Source organism: Pristis pectinata, chromosome 26 (genome assembly GCF_009764475.1).
Source record: "Pristis pectinata isolate sPriPec2 chromosome 26, sPriPec2.1.pri, whole genome shotgun sequence".
NCBI classification, from domain to species: domain Eukaryota; kingdom Metazoa; phylum Chordata; class Chondrichthyes; order Rhinopristiformes; family Pristidae; genus Pristis; species Pristis pectinata.
The window spans coordinates 25,600,253-25,613,604 of record NC_067430.1 but is presented as its reverse complement, the minus strand read 5'-3'; the positions used below and the strand labels follow the sequence as shown (position 1 = coordinate 25,613,604).

Genomic DNA, 13,352 nt, shown 5'->3' with positions numbered 1-13,352 from the left:
AAGCTCTTGCAAGAATGCCATACAAATACTTGCACCTTGCACAGTCTACTAATCATAGGTACACAATGTGATCTGGGTCAAACTTATGGCTTCCCTTCTTTCTCGAGTCCCAGAGAGCTTCTTAGGATCTCTTTGCAATCCCACTCTCATGCTGTTCAAAGATTTGGTGAGTAGTTAAATCCTTTTCCAAGATTCATCTCCCTCCTGTCCATCATTGAGATGGTACCTAGTTCATCCTGTGATCAACTGGATGTGGTGCAACTGGACTCTGACTAGATAAACAATGAGAAGAACAATATTGCCAGTGAGCTGCACAGGTTTATTTGGTCAGTCACTAATAGTAACCCTGTCATCCTTAAGCATCCCTAAGCCCCACTAAGCCCTCAAACTTGGACAGTTGTATATGTGTTCTCCAGGTTGGGTAAATGTATTCCAACCTCAAATTTTTAAGGTTTCTTTAGAACAATTGACTGAGGAAGAAAAACATGTCACACAAATGCAACTGCAAGTTGTTGCATGTCCCCAATAATGTGGTCCCTGAGCAGCTGAGAGTTGAATGTTGGCCTTATTTAAGGTCTATTTTTAATTAGTAGTTATTATTACATATAATACAGTGAATGGGCAGCAGTAATATAGGAGAATTTCAGTGGTGGTACTTGAGTTGCTGGCATCTTTCCTATACAGTATTGTTTGGAGGACACTGTTGTCAATGACAGTGGCCAGAACCCACGGGCCTTTTAAACAAAAATTAAACTTTTTCCCATCTGTAGCACTTGTTATAGGTGGGTGCAACTGGTTATCTCAATCTTGTAAAGAAATAGTGACACGTCTTCACTGGAATTATAAATGGGGTGTTCATGAGTTCAGGTACAGCCGATGAAAAGGCTTTTATGATGCTGTCTGCTGCCCATATGTCCCCGCACTTAGCGTGCCAAATAGCCCTTAGTGGAACCTTGTAATCCAAAATACAATGGAATTATTTTGGGCCAATAAATTGGTATTGGTTATTATCCTCACTTGTACTGAGGTACAGTGAAAAACTTGTCTTGCATACCGTTCGTACAGACCAATTCATTACTACAGTGTAGTCAGTACAGAGTGCATTGAGGTAGTACAGGGTAAAAACAATACAGAATACAGAGTAAAGTGTCACAGTTACAGGAAAGTCATTGCAGGTAGACAATAAGGTGCAAGGTCAAACAAGGTAGATTGTGATGGTCAAGAGAACCGCTCAATAGTCGTATCACCGTGGGATAGAAGCTGTCCTTGAGCCTAGTGGTATGCGCCCTCAGGCTCCTGTATCTTCTGCCTGATGGGAGAGGAGAGAGAATGACCCAGGTGGGTGGGGTCTTTGATTATGCTGGCTGCTTCACCATAGCAGCGAGAGGTTATAGACAGAGTCCATGGAGGGGAGGCTGGTTTTCCATGATGCGCCAGGCTGTGTCCAAAACTCTCCGCAGTTTCTTGCGGTCCTGGGCAGAGCCAGTTGCCCGTACCGAGCTGTGATGCATCCAGATAAGATGCTTTCTGTGGTGCATCAATTAAAAATTGGTGAGTGTCAAAGGGGACATGCCGAATTTCTTTAGCCTCCTGAGGAAGTAGAGGCACTGGTGAGCTTTCTTCGCTGTGGCGTCTATGTGGTTGGACCAGGACAGGCTACTGGTGATATTCACCTCCTTGGAACTTGAAGCTCTCGACCCTCTGGACCTCGGCACTGTTGATGTAGACAAGTGCACATACACCGCCCCCTTTCCTGAAGTCAATGACCAGCTCTTCTGTTTTGCTGACATTTGAGGGAAAGGTTGTCATGATGCCATGTCACTAAGCTCTCTATCTGCTTCCTGTACTCTGGCTCATCAGTATTTGAGATATGCCTACTACGGTTGGTATCATCTGCAAACTTGTAGATGGAGTTAGAGCAGAATCTGGTCACGCAGTCATGAGTGTATAGGGAGTAGAGGGCTGAGGACGCAAGCCTTGTGGGGCATCAGTGTTGAGAATAATCATGCTGCAGGTGTTGCTGCCGATCCTCACTGATTGCGGTCTGTTGGTCAGAAAGTCGAGGATCCAGTTACAGAGGGAGGTGTTGAGTCCCAGGTCTCGGAGTGGGCAAGCAAATCTCAAATGAACAGTCAAAAATCCGGCTTGCTTAGAAAACTGTTGTAAACAAGATTGGAAATACTTGAATCTTTTTTAGGTTCATTTCAATCCCACCCAGTCAGTGCTCAGCTTGGAAGGGAATGACATTGAAAGATTTGATAAGAGCATACAACATGTGTCGTACTTCAACTCCAGGCAGTTCCCAACACCTGGAATCAGACAATTGAAAATCACCACAACTGTGAAGTAAGTTGGAAAATTGAAATTGGTTAATGCAGCCATTAGAATTTTGTTTTCAATGGTCTAGGGGTGCCTGTCATAGATTTGTATAGAATTTAAGTTTTGATTCACCAAATGCATGCTTTTTAATTGTTAATGGTATAATACTAGCCAAAATTTTTTGCAAGCTTTGATGTTCTCTAATATAGAACTTAAATGGTATAACTATATTGACTGTCTGGTGTTGCTCTTGCAAGTACAGAATTATCAAGAAATTGTGTTTAGTTTGCTTATATAGAAAAAACACACATTTTCCAACCTTACAGATTAACAGGATAAAGATCTTATTTTTGCAATGCACATTACCCATGTTCTACCATTGTTAATTGTGGTAAAATATCAAAACATTGCCTTCCAATAACCCACATGCCCATGGTTCTGAAGGAAATGCTTCTCAAGGTGCAGTAGTTGAAAATTCAAGTGCCTGCGAGCAAGCGCCATCCATGAATTAGAGGAGGTGCAAAGAACAGTAACAGGACCAATTCCTAGGGTAAATGGTATATCCCGAGAATAGGCCAGATGAACCCAAACTCTAATCTAGAATAAGTTTAGGAGTGACCTTGTGTTTATTTGTCTGTTGCAAGTAAGTAATTTGATGGAATTCAGTGGTAAAGGATATGCATCTTGCAACTTTGTAAGCGCCCTGAGCTGTGACATTCTACATGCCAAGATCTAGCAGATGTCTTGTCTTCCACCACTTGCACATCCCAGCTCCCAAGCACACCCTCATTCCGAAACATGTTCGTTCTTAATGTGTGATACCAGGATAAAACAGCCACTTAAGTGTACGACAGATAGTGAGCTAGGGATGTTGATGCAGATCAACGTCAACTTTACCCTTTTTCTACTTGGAACAAGGTTTCGGATGCTTGTCACTCAAGGACACAAAGGCTAATTGTAGTAGCCTTGAAGCATCTCAAATCTGCCACCATCTGTAGCGTGTCGCTCACACATCATGCTATGATAATACCCATTGAGTTATTTAAGGGTGTGGTGATATTTGTGAAAGTTAATAATTTAAACTAAGATTGGGATCTGATTGCAAATATAGCATGATAAACTGTAATCCTTTAACATTTGGATCTTCAGTTCCATTACCTGACATTGTGCTGTTTTCAAGCAATTGAATATGAAGGTTAAATGAGATGAACAATCCATGGCAGTTTGGTTATCTTGCTTCTAGGAAGAATGTCATTATCCATTTGTAAAGAGCCTGTTCAACTTGGTTGTGACTTATTTGCCTTGAGCTATGATGGTTTTTAAAAAAAAATTGATTTTTTTTTGTACTCAATAACTGCTTCCTGTGGGTTAGAGGGAATAACAGTAGTGGTTCCAAATAATATTCCGGTGTACGGTGTAATGGAGAGGATCATCTGACAAAAAAAGCAAGGGTAAATTCAGCGTTATTCACGGTTCCTTTCTCCCCTCTGAATGCTGGAAAATCACATCGGCACTTGGAAAGTATGCAGATACACCTATTGTATGCTAACTAACGTTCTTGAACACTGCACAAAAAATCTTTTCCAGGTGCTTCAATGAGGAGGACTTTGCATCACTATCCCAGATGTGGGAGGGCTATGTAATGGTTCTTCAGCCTGATGAACCAAAGATAAGCCTGAGTGGTATTGATCACTTTGCACGTGCTAGCCTCTGAATTGAAAGTGATGAGGGTGTTCCACTGTTCCCAGAGCTGAAGATTATCAGTACCATCACAAGAGAGGTAGAGCCAGAAGGTGAGGATGAAGATGAACCAACAGGTAAAAGTCCCATTGCCTTTAAAGTATCATATTCTAAATTGCTGTGTTGCAATAATTACTTTTTAGTTTTCCCTGACATGCCCTATTTAGTGTAGAATGGTCAACCAGCCAGCAGGATACTATTTAGGTAGCACTAGCATCGCTGCTTGGTGTATTCTGCCCAGATCCACTATATTAAATCTCTGCCGACAGATTGTCCCCAGTTTGGGGGAAAAGTTGATCTTAATGTCCATCCCATCTCCATTTAGGGTTTGGAAAAAATTATTTTTCAATGATTGTCTATCTCCATGTGAAGAGCATTGTGGTTTTTGAAATCACTTATTCCTCAAGGCCTTTGTTCGAAGAATGAAACAGATTGGTCTGGATTTTCTCGTACTGTGAAAGAACTTGCTCACCCTACAACTCCTTTCCAGCAGCTCGCATAGAACACTACAGCACAGTACAGGCCCTTTCGGCTCACAATGTTTGTGCTGGCATTTTATCCTGCTCTAAGATCTATCTAACCCTTCCCTTCCACATAGCTCCCATTTCCCTGTTATTCATGTGTCTATCTAGGAGTCTCTTAAATGTCCCTGATGTATCTGCCCCCACAACCTCTGCAGGCAGTGTGTTCCTCACACCCACCACTCTGTTTTTTTAAAAAAAACTTGCCCCTGACATTCTCCTTATATCTTCCTCCAGTTCACCTTAAAATTATGTCCCCTCGTGTTAGCCATTGTGCCCTGGGGGAAAAAGTCTCTGACTGTCTGTGCCTCTTATCATCTTGTACACCTCTATCAAGTCACCCCTCATCCTCCTCCTCTCCAAAGAGAAAAGCCCTAGCTCACTCAACCTATCCTCATGAGACAGCTAGCTGAGTTTTGGAATACAGAGGTGCTCAAATCTAGTGTCTGAGGCAGCACAGAGGAGCTGTTGCATCTGTGAATAGCTGAAGAAGCTAATCAAATTGAATTTTCATTGGAATATATCTAAAGCAAGATGAATGTAGAAGGAAAAATAGATTAGGTCTTAATCAAATGGAAAATGAAATAAAGGTTGAGGAAGATGAAATTAAGAGACCAGCGAGAAAGATGAAAGATGAAAAATTTCAAATCTTCAACCCTGGAATAAGCCTCCAAGTTCTGGAAAGTGCATTTTCAGGACCAAAAGTGATTTTGGAAGTGATTGTCAATTGTCATGTCAGTTAAGAGTTTGTTTACTGCTCTTGGGTAGAGAATTCCAAAGATTCACTAACTTCTGGGTCAATATATTTCAACTACCTCTTAGTAGTTGACTCTTTAATTTGAGAATGTGACCCCCTAGTTCTGGATATCCCAGCCAGGGTAAACCAAATCCGCTTTCGCCCATTTCTGCTTGTGGCAAATTTACTGAGGAAACTCCGGAGGCAAGTACTCCCTATTCATAAATTTGCACGTGTTTTGATGCAAAGTCCATCGGTGAAGATGGTGTAGTTTGTCTCATGGCAGTACACGTCTCTGGTAGCAACTTAGAATTCTGCATTTAAGTGTGCACATTCATTCATTGGATTTCACTGTCTAAGTTAATAATGCTGAGAGCTACAATCCTCATTATTATTACAGAAATATGGCTAGTGTCCTCCAACCATCTTCAATAAAGCAGGTAGCAAAGGAGAGGCCAAAGCAAAATAAGTTCAGATGTTTAGAAATCTGAAATCAAAACAAACTGCTGGAAATACCAGGTCAGGTAGCATCCATGAAGAGGGAAATGGTTGATGTTTCAGTTGATCTTCCATCAGAAAAGGAAGGAAGCACTGATACATGACCTACAATATCCTTAATTTAAAACTGTTAGATCATTATAATGATGCATCATTCTAAGTAAGAAATAAGTCAATATGTGAATGGCACCTAAAAACTGCGAGAGATCATCTAGTGTTTTCAAACTGCAGTTTTTTTGTATTGGTGTATTATTTAATTTAACCTGATTTTATTTATTTGCTGCTAAACTACTAGGAATTGACTTGTTAAATTATTAATGACTAATTATTTGTATTGAACTGATTTGTCTTTTAATGGCTATATTGTTTATAGTCCAAGAATCCATGATATCTGAGGAAATAATGCACAACCTTGATATGTGTGAGGTTTCAGTTCTTGGTGACGAAACTGAACGCAGACCAGGAAAGTTTTGATCTTGATCAGTCTCAACTTCGACAAAGGGGTATGGAAATGAGTAACTCTTACGACTGGCATGATCATCACAGGTGAGTTTTAAAAGTGGGAAGCTAATATTCTCTGAGCATGAGGTGTTGATCAGTCGGTAACAAACAGGTTTTTAAATAGTTCTCCCCCTCACCTGGTGGGATTTTCTGCAATTCCTGGGGCTCTTTGATTTCTGCTTGTACGTAATCAGATTTCTGCTTTTTTTTTTGTGGGTTTTGCTTCGGAGTTAGTTACAATTTCTGTGCATTAAAAATATTTTCTGGAGTTGGGGCAGTATTTGGTGGAGCTGAATTTGCCCTTCAGAAGCTGGTGATTAGCCCCAGGGAAATGTCCAGATTTACGGGAGCTTCAAAGATTATGTATGATAACTGGGAATATACTTCTGTGAGGCTCAAGAGAACTTGGGGGGGGTGGGGGGGAAGAAAAAACTTTGAAAGGAAAAGAGATTAATACCAATCTCCTCCTCCCCAAAATGATGGTGATATACTAATGGGCAACTTAAAAAAAAAAGACATTCTGTTTTGGATGGCTTTGCAAATGATGCAAATCAACTTTCTCTTGAGCTATAAATATACTGGGGCACCTTTCCCCTTTTGGGAAGGGGGAAAATAACAACGGGATATCATGCTTCCAAGAACTACTCAGTAATGTTTGCTGGAAGTATGCATGTGATGTCAGAAAAATTGAGTCAAGCCTCAACTGTACAATCTGCACCTCTTGTCATTGTCTGATTATGCCAAATCAGCATTGAAATGGTGACCTGTGAGGCTACAATTAGAGCACTGGAGGAAGGGAGAAATTTGGATACGAGTAATTTTGGGGTCTTGACTACAAATGTACATTATGGCCACTTTAGCTATAGTAAACCATAGGTACCTGATTTCATTTGTATAAGGAGTTTTTTTTTTAGTACAGCGAAAATCCACGTAATTGATCTGTCTTTATTTTGTTCATCAACTTGAAAGTTTAGCAGCCTGGTAAGGTCAAGTTTTGATTTCCCAGTTTCCTCTCATCTTGTTACTAAGTGTGAACTTTGGTGTCATTGCAAGAGTCGTCATCCACAGCAAAGATCATTGGACGCAAATAAGAAATAACAACTGTCACCATCTTCCTTTGCCCAAACTTGGTAATGGTATCACCAGTGTTAGAACCACTATTTATTAGATAAAATGACTAATGGGTCAAACCTAAGATCCTTCTAATCAGATTCACTGGATAAACAATGTAAGCTGTTTGTAGTTGGGCAAGATAAGTCTGCCTTGCAAGAGTTTTTGGAAAGAAAATCCTAATGCAAGACATTGCTTGAAATCTCTCATCTTGTTCTGATTTTGTGTAGGTGTTGATACAATGGCAAATTATGAAGAGATGCTGCATTTGATTCGTTATCGAAACTGGAACAGCGAGTCATTGTTTGAAAGGAAGTTTAAAACTAGTTGCTCAGAATTGAATGGGCGCTATAACCAGTAACGAGTTCAACGTTGAGGTAAGTGGAAATTGTGACTTTGCTGAAAGATGCAAATATTTGCGACATTGTAATCTTTAGAAATCAAGTGCAAAATATTTGGGTGATCAGGAGATAATATCGCAACTTTTGTTCATTGTTTGCGTAATTGACGGAGCAAAGAACCTTTGCGCTAGTATTTTGATCTGAGTCTGCATTTACAAATTCTGAATCTTAACCAAAATGTACAAAATGCAATGAGACCTGCTTGGTTGTTCTATACAATTCTAGCTTGATGTGAATCATGCATAATTTTAAGTGAGGTTTGTATATTATTTCCAGGTCAATGTTATTCACACTGCTAATCGAGTGGAGCATCCCAACCACGTATTGGTACAGCCAGAAGTTTGTTCGCCCAGTTCATCATGCTTCAGTTGACTTATCTGGACACAAACCTTGCAAATCCGCATCCATCCACAGGTACCCAAAACTTCAATTTTCAAAATACATTTAAATATAAGGAGGATATTGACTCAAGAAGATCCTGCCATTAATAATGGGATCAATCCTCCAGCAATCAGCTTTGAGTTATTGTCTATTGAGACGCATTCCCTTGTTTTAATCAGTTAGTTAATAACTGAGATTTGGCTAAATGGTATTCCTTTCCAGTTTGACCTGGTCTTGAATACTTGGAAATAATGAGACAAGTATGGTTTTAGGTGACCTCGTGTATAATACAACCATAAAAGATAATGGCATATGCTTGGCAGTAGAGTGATTTGGTTATCTGTACGTTCATGATTTTTATCCAGATCCAGTAAAGAATCAAAATCCAATGTTTCTGTGCTCCTCCATTAAGACTGTGTGGTCTGCCGTGAGGCAGATACTGGTTGTTCTGCAGTTTGTCTCCTACCTTTACTTGCGGTTGAGGTGCTGTCCAGCTGGCTTACGTTGGGCAACATATACTCATAAATTTGTGTCACGGGAAGAAGCCGTTCAGCCCAAAGCAGAACCCTTTGAGCTATGGATCTTCAAGCCCTCAGACCCATTTAATGACTCCCCTGAAGGCCTGATGCAGAATGTTTTAGTGAGTGGTCTGGAAGAATCTTGCAACCCTTTTTATTTTGGGAGGGGTGTTGGCAAGGGCAGTGTAATTAATGGTGATACACGCCAGTTGGCAACTTTTAAAATTTAGTTAATTATGGGTGTTTAAAATACAGTGTGTAGTTGGATCTAACTCTAGCAGGAGAAATGTGTTCCAGGCAAGTTGTCATCCTTCAAAAGTTGGTTTTAGTGAAAGCAGATACTCTTATGAACCATATTCTTGGCTGTAAATTGTTGTCCTTAAGTTTAAAGAAAATATAAACTTGTGTTTTGAAGTTGTGCCCAGTGCAGCTACAGTTGTCATTGTGGTCTGCGTCAGTTTCCTGGTCTTCATGATAATCCTTGGGGTTTTCCGAATCCGTGCTGCGCATCAGCGAACGATACGAGATCAGGAAAATGGAAAGAGAATGAGATGGACTGGGATGATTCAGCCCTGACGATTACAGTGAACCCAATGGAGGTAACTAGTTAAACTCAAAGCATCTTTTAAATTCCCAATCATTTCCCACCAGGAAAGATTGCGGTACATGTAGGTGTGATTTTGAAGAGACTGACGGCTCATCAGTTTGCTTGTAGTGGTAATCTGTTGTGTTGCCTCTAGACGTACGAGGACCAGCATAGCAGTGAAGAGGAGGAGGAGGAAGAGGAGGAAGAAAGTGAGGAGGGTGATGAAGATGATGACATTACTAGTGCAGAATCTGAAAGCAGTGAAGAAGAAGGTGAGCAGGAAGATCAGCAGAATGTAAATCGGCAGCAACAACTTGAATGGGATGACTCAACTCTTACCTATTGATTTTCCTGCTGTCGCTTTGTGCTCTTGGAGACTGTTGCCCACTCCATCTTAGCTAAGGAACCATCTTGCACTTTTTTCTTGTCATCTGATGAATGACTCTAGCTAGACAATATACATGATTTTCAGGACTCTTTTTGCTCTAAGAGGCAGCTTTGCTATTTTCAGTTTTTGTTGAAAGAAGAAAAATTGCATTGAGTAGCGTTTAAAGTTGCTTGGTTCTGACCTGGTCATAAATTTTTTTCTAGTGCATGTGGAAAAAAATTGAAGAGGTCAATTTATGTAGAAGAATAACAAGATTTTTAATATTTTGTAAATATATTGAAATTATGTAATTAATGTCATTATGGTAGTGAAAAAGGATTGGACAAATGAGTTAAAGCAAACATTTAAAGAGACAGTATCTTTTTTTTAATGTTGGCCTTTTGAAGTTCTATGTCAAATTTGTTAATTCTAACTATGTACTTAAAACATACTGCTATGTTGTAACTTAGTTTAATTATGGTCACCCTTACTGACGCTACATGAAATACTTTCTGCTGTAATTGTCTTCAACAGTTAAAGTTGATGTAAGGGGGAAAATAGTTTTCAACAGTTTTAACTGCTTATCCAGCATTAACCTGTAGGTAGGCATTTAAACAGGGACCTTTTGGCATAAACCTCCACAAATAGTTATTTCACCATTTAAAATTAATGTATAATTGGTGACTGTGTAACAGTTTGACTTTGCATTGGATGTCAAAAACAGGCCTTCTGTTGACTAAGCAAAGGTAATACTGTCTTTTTAAAATGGAGGATTTAATGGGGAGTGATGGATTCAACAAAACCAAGGACTTAATCCACTTGCTTTGAGAACCATCTCTGTTGGATCAATACACAAAGTAACTACCAATAGTTCTGTACATTGAATTGTACTGTAGTTTTAAGCTATTTGTTTACATTTAGTAAACTTTGCTTTCTCCTTGTAATATTGTAGTTGAAATTGTACAAAGAAATTGGCTCATATTTGTGAATCAAATGTTTGGTGATTTTAAAACAGTGCTCTGCCTCCATGTTTTTTAAATGAACTGTTAACTGATGTGCAAGGATGTTTGCCAGAATGGTACTAAAATATGCAGCTTTAGTGAGATGCACAGGGCAGGCTTGGCTGGATGGACAGAAGGGGAATTGGAAAGGATTTTGCAGGAGTGTTTGTTGTCTGTGATAAGCAAGATTATGGCTTTTGCAAATTTTAAATCGGGGTTTTGTGACTGAGGTAATGTATTAATGGTTAGAGCAGATGAGATGAATTAGCTTCTGTAAGGAAAAGCAAGGCCTGGAGGGAAATGAAAGAAATGGCTGTTCTGTGCTCTTGAAGACTTCCCCTTTACTTAGAAATAAGATTTTTAGAATTGCAAAAGTCCTATGAGAATAAAAATTCCAATTTTGAAGATGTCTGAATCTAGGGAGTGCTTATTTGAGAATGCTTGGAATGCCCAAAGCATTTTCAGTATCACATAAGCAAGAAGTGAGTTTTCCAGTCTTGAGTTACTTAGGGTAATCCTTAGAAATTGGAAGTGTATACAAGGTACATTATTGGGTGTAGAAAATTTGTTGAAGCATTATTTATGATATAAAACATTGTGGAAAGGCTACCATCCCACAGACGTCTAAGTGGGACCTAAATCAGCATCTGCGTAAATCACTAAATCATCCTGGTTTTAATGGCTAAGAAATAAGTCATTACACTGGTTAAAGTGAAAATGCAGCTCTTTTACAGAGGCTTTTACAGAAATATTATTTCATCATTTGTAAGGAGTGTTCCAAGAGCCTATCTGGCTTTGTGACAAATAAAAAATCACGATTACCCTTTAGAGGAATGGTCTCATTGGTTTTAATTGGAGAATTGGTGTTGATGGACTATTGGGAAAGTTTTACACCAGCATCTTAACCAGTGGGTCAGGAGTGTTTTATACACTAGCTGAAAAAAAATACATTTGCATGCTGCTAAATTAGTGATCTGTTAGTGGTTAAGATGAGATTTTAGCTCAAGCCCAGAAATGATGTGATGTCCTTTTTGCAATGGATTTAAGAACACTAAGTTCTATCAATCAGGATTCTCCTAAATCCTTCGCCATGCAGCTTATAATTCTGTGCTGTGGCCACAGTGATCACCTGAAGCCAGGTTTGCTTTTCTTCTGTTGCATTTTCTTTCGTTCTTTGGATCAGGATCTGTCCTGGGCGCAAACATGTAATTTAACTGGATTGAGATGAGCTGGTTGGGAGTGCCTTGACTTTCGCAAATAGCATAACTTAATGATGTACATCTAGGAAGTGGAATAGTCTAAATTTTTTTTAACTTTAAATTATAGATTTCCTAACAGCGGGGGAATATGGTTTACTTGATTCTTTTTTGTCAGTTTTTTAAAAAATGTGCTAGTTTTTTTTCATGGTGGAAAAGTAAATCCTACGTTAAGTATTGTCTGACATAGGTGTCTTGTGTTCATGTTGTGTAAGAGACTTGAAGTCTATCCATATATTGTCATCGTAGATAATGTATTAGACTTAAAGGCTATCATGTTAAAAGCTAACAATGGTGTAATCATGTTATAAATTGTATGTAGCCAATATGGGTATTACTTACAGATATGTATATGATAGGTCAATCTGAAGTCTTTGAGCTACAATAAATTTCCAGCCCTAAACTCTACAATATTGTCCAGCATGTTTTAATGGGTTCTTGTAGTGTGCAATTTCTTGGGGTGATGAAACTTGCTGCTTGAAGCAGCACAGTATCAAATAAAAAAAACACTTAAAACCAGCGTGTGTTGTCTTAGTGCTTGTGTAAAATGGCTGAAATTATGCTTTGGTGCGTTGGCCCAAAATTTTACCTGCTTACCAGACCTCCTCTTGACCAGCTCGCATGGTGTGACCTACCACAGAAACCAGTTCTGGCCCAGTTGGTGAACATCCCACCGGTGCAATGTATCGCTGATTGTAAATGTTCTGAAAGCTGGTGAAGCCTCACTGCCAGGTTGAACTAGCAGCAGAGAAATTCTGGTGAATGTTTCTGTTCAAACTATTAGTGAGCTGCAGAATCAAAAAAAAAGTAGGATGTTCAGTTGAAAATAGATAACATTAATTAATCTTTCCATTTAAAATGTGCCTGTGTCAAGTCTAAACTGGTAATTGGTTCAGCAACCAGTCTCCAACATAACAGCTGGGAAGCTTGGAAAGTTCACTCTCCACTGCTGGAAGAGATGTAAACATCAAAACACAAAGGATGACAATAACTATTTGGGAGATCAGGGTTTCCATATTCTCTCAGATGTATGGGAGTTTTCTCACTTCCACATGGTTACATAAATTGGCAGTTCCTCACATTTCAGTGGACATTTTGAGCCATTGTCCCTACAAAGGAATGCTAACCTTTGTGAATATTACATTCTACGTGGGTGCTTTCAGCACAACTACAAATTGTGTTGAATCCAAATACAAAAGAGTAGCTTGTGTATTGTGGTAAAACAGTGCGAATACTTAGCTCTGTCAGTTATGAATCTCTGTATAAATTTGCCTTTATGTATGAACTATGAAAGTATAATTCAGTAGGAAGCTTATGGATGTGACTGCACGTAGAGATTTCTGGCTGTCATTTAGGTGTCAAAGCAAAGGTATGTTTGGTGATGAGAAAAAACCTTAAACAGAAGCCTGTCTCATGA

The 13,352-nt window shown here is 39.3% G+C and overlaps 1 protein-coding gene across 1 annotated transcript in view; it reads left to right on the top strand.

Annotated features, from left to right (window-relative positions):
- The window catches only part of clstn1 (calsyntenin 1), a 71,591-nt gene extending 59,137 nt beyond the window's left edge, over positions 1-12,454 (top strand). Inside the window, 13 exon segments of the mRNA XM_052039188.1 lie at positions 2,198-2,346; positions 3,907-4,136; positions 6,188-6,261; positions 6,263-6,337; positions 6,339-6,360; positions 7,656-7,777; positions 7,779-7,802; positions 8,103-8,165; positions 8,167-8,211; positions 8,213-8,240; positions 9,141-9,263; positions 9,266-9,324; positions 9,466-12,454. Of these exon segments, the coding sequence (XP_051895148.1) occupies positions 2,198-2,346; positions 3,907-4,136; positions 6,188-6,261; positions 6,263-6,337; positions 6,339-6,360; positions 7,656-7,777; positions 7,779-7,802; positions 8,103-8,165; positions 8,167-8,211; positions 8,213-8,240; positions 9,141-9,263; positions 9,266-9,324; positions 9,466-9,657 (1,206 nt within the window). The 3' untranslated portion in view covers positions 9,658-12,454.
- Positions 12,455-13,352: the final 898 nt, after the last annotated feature.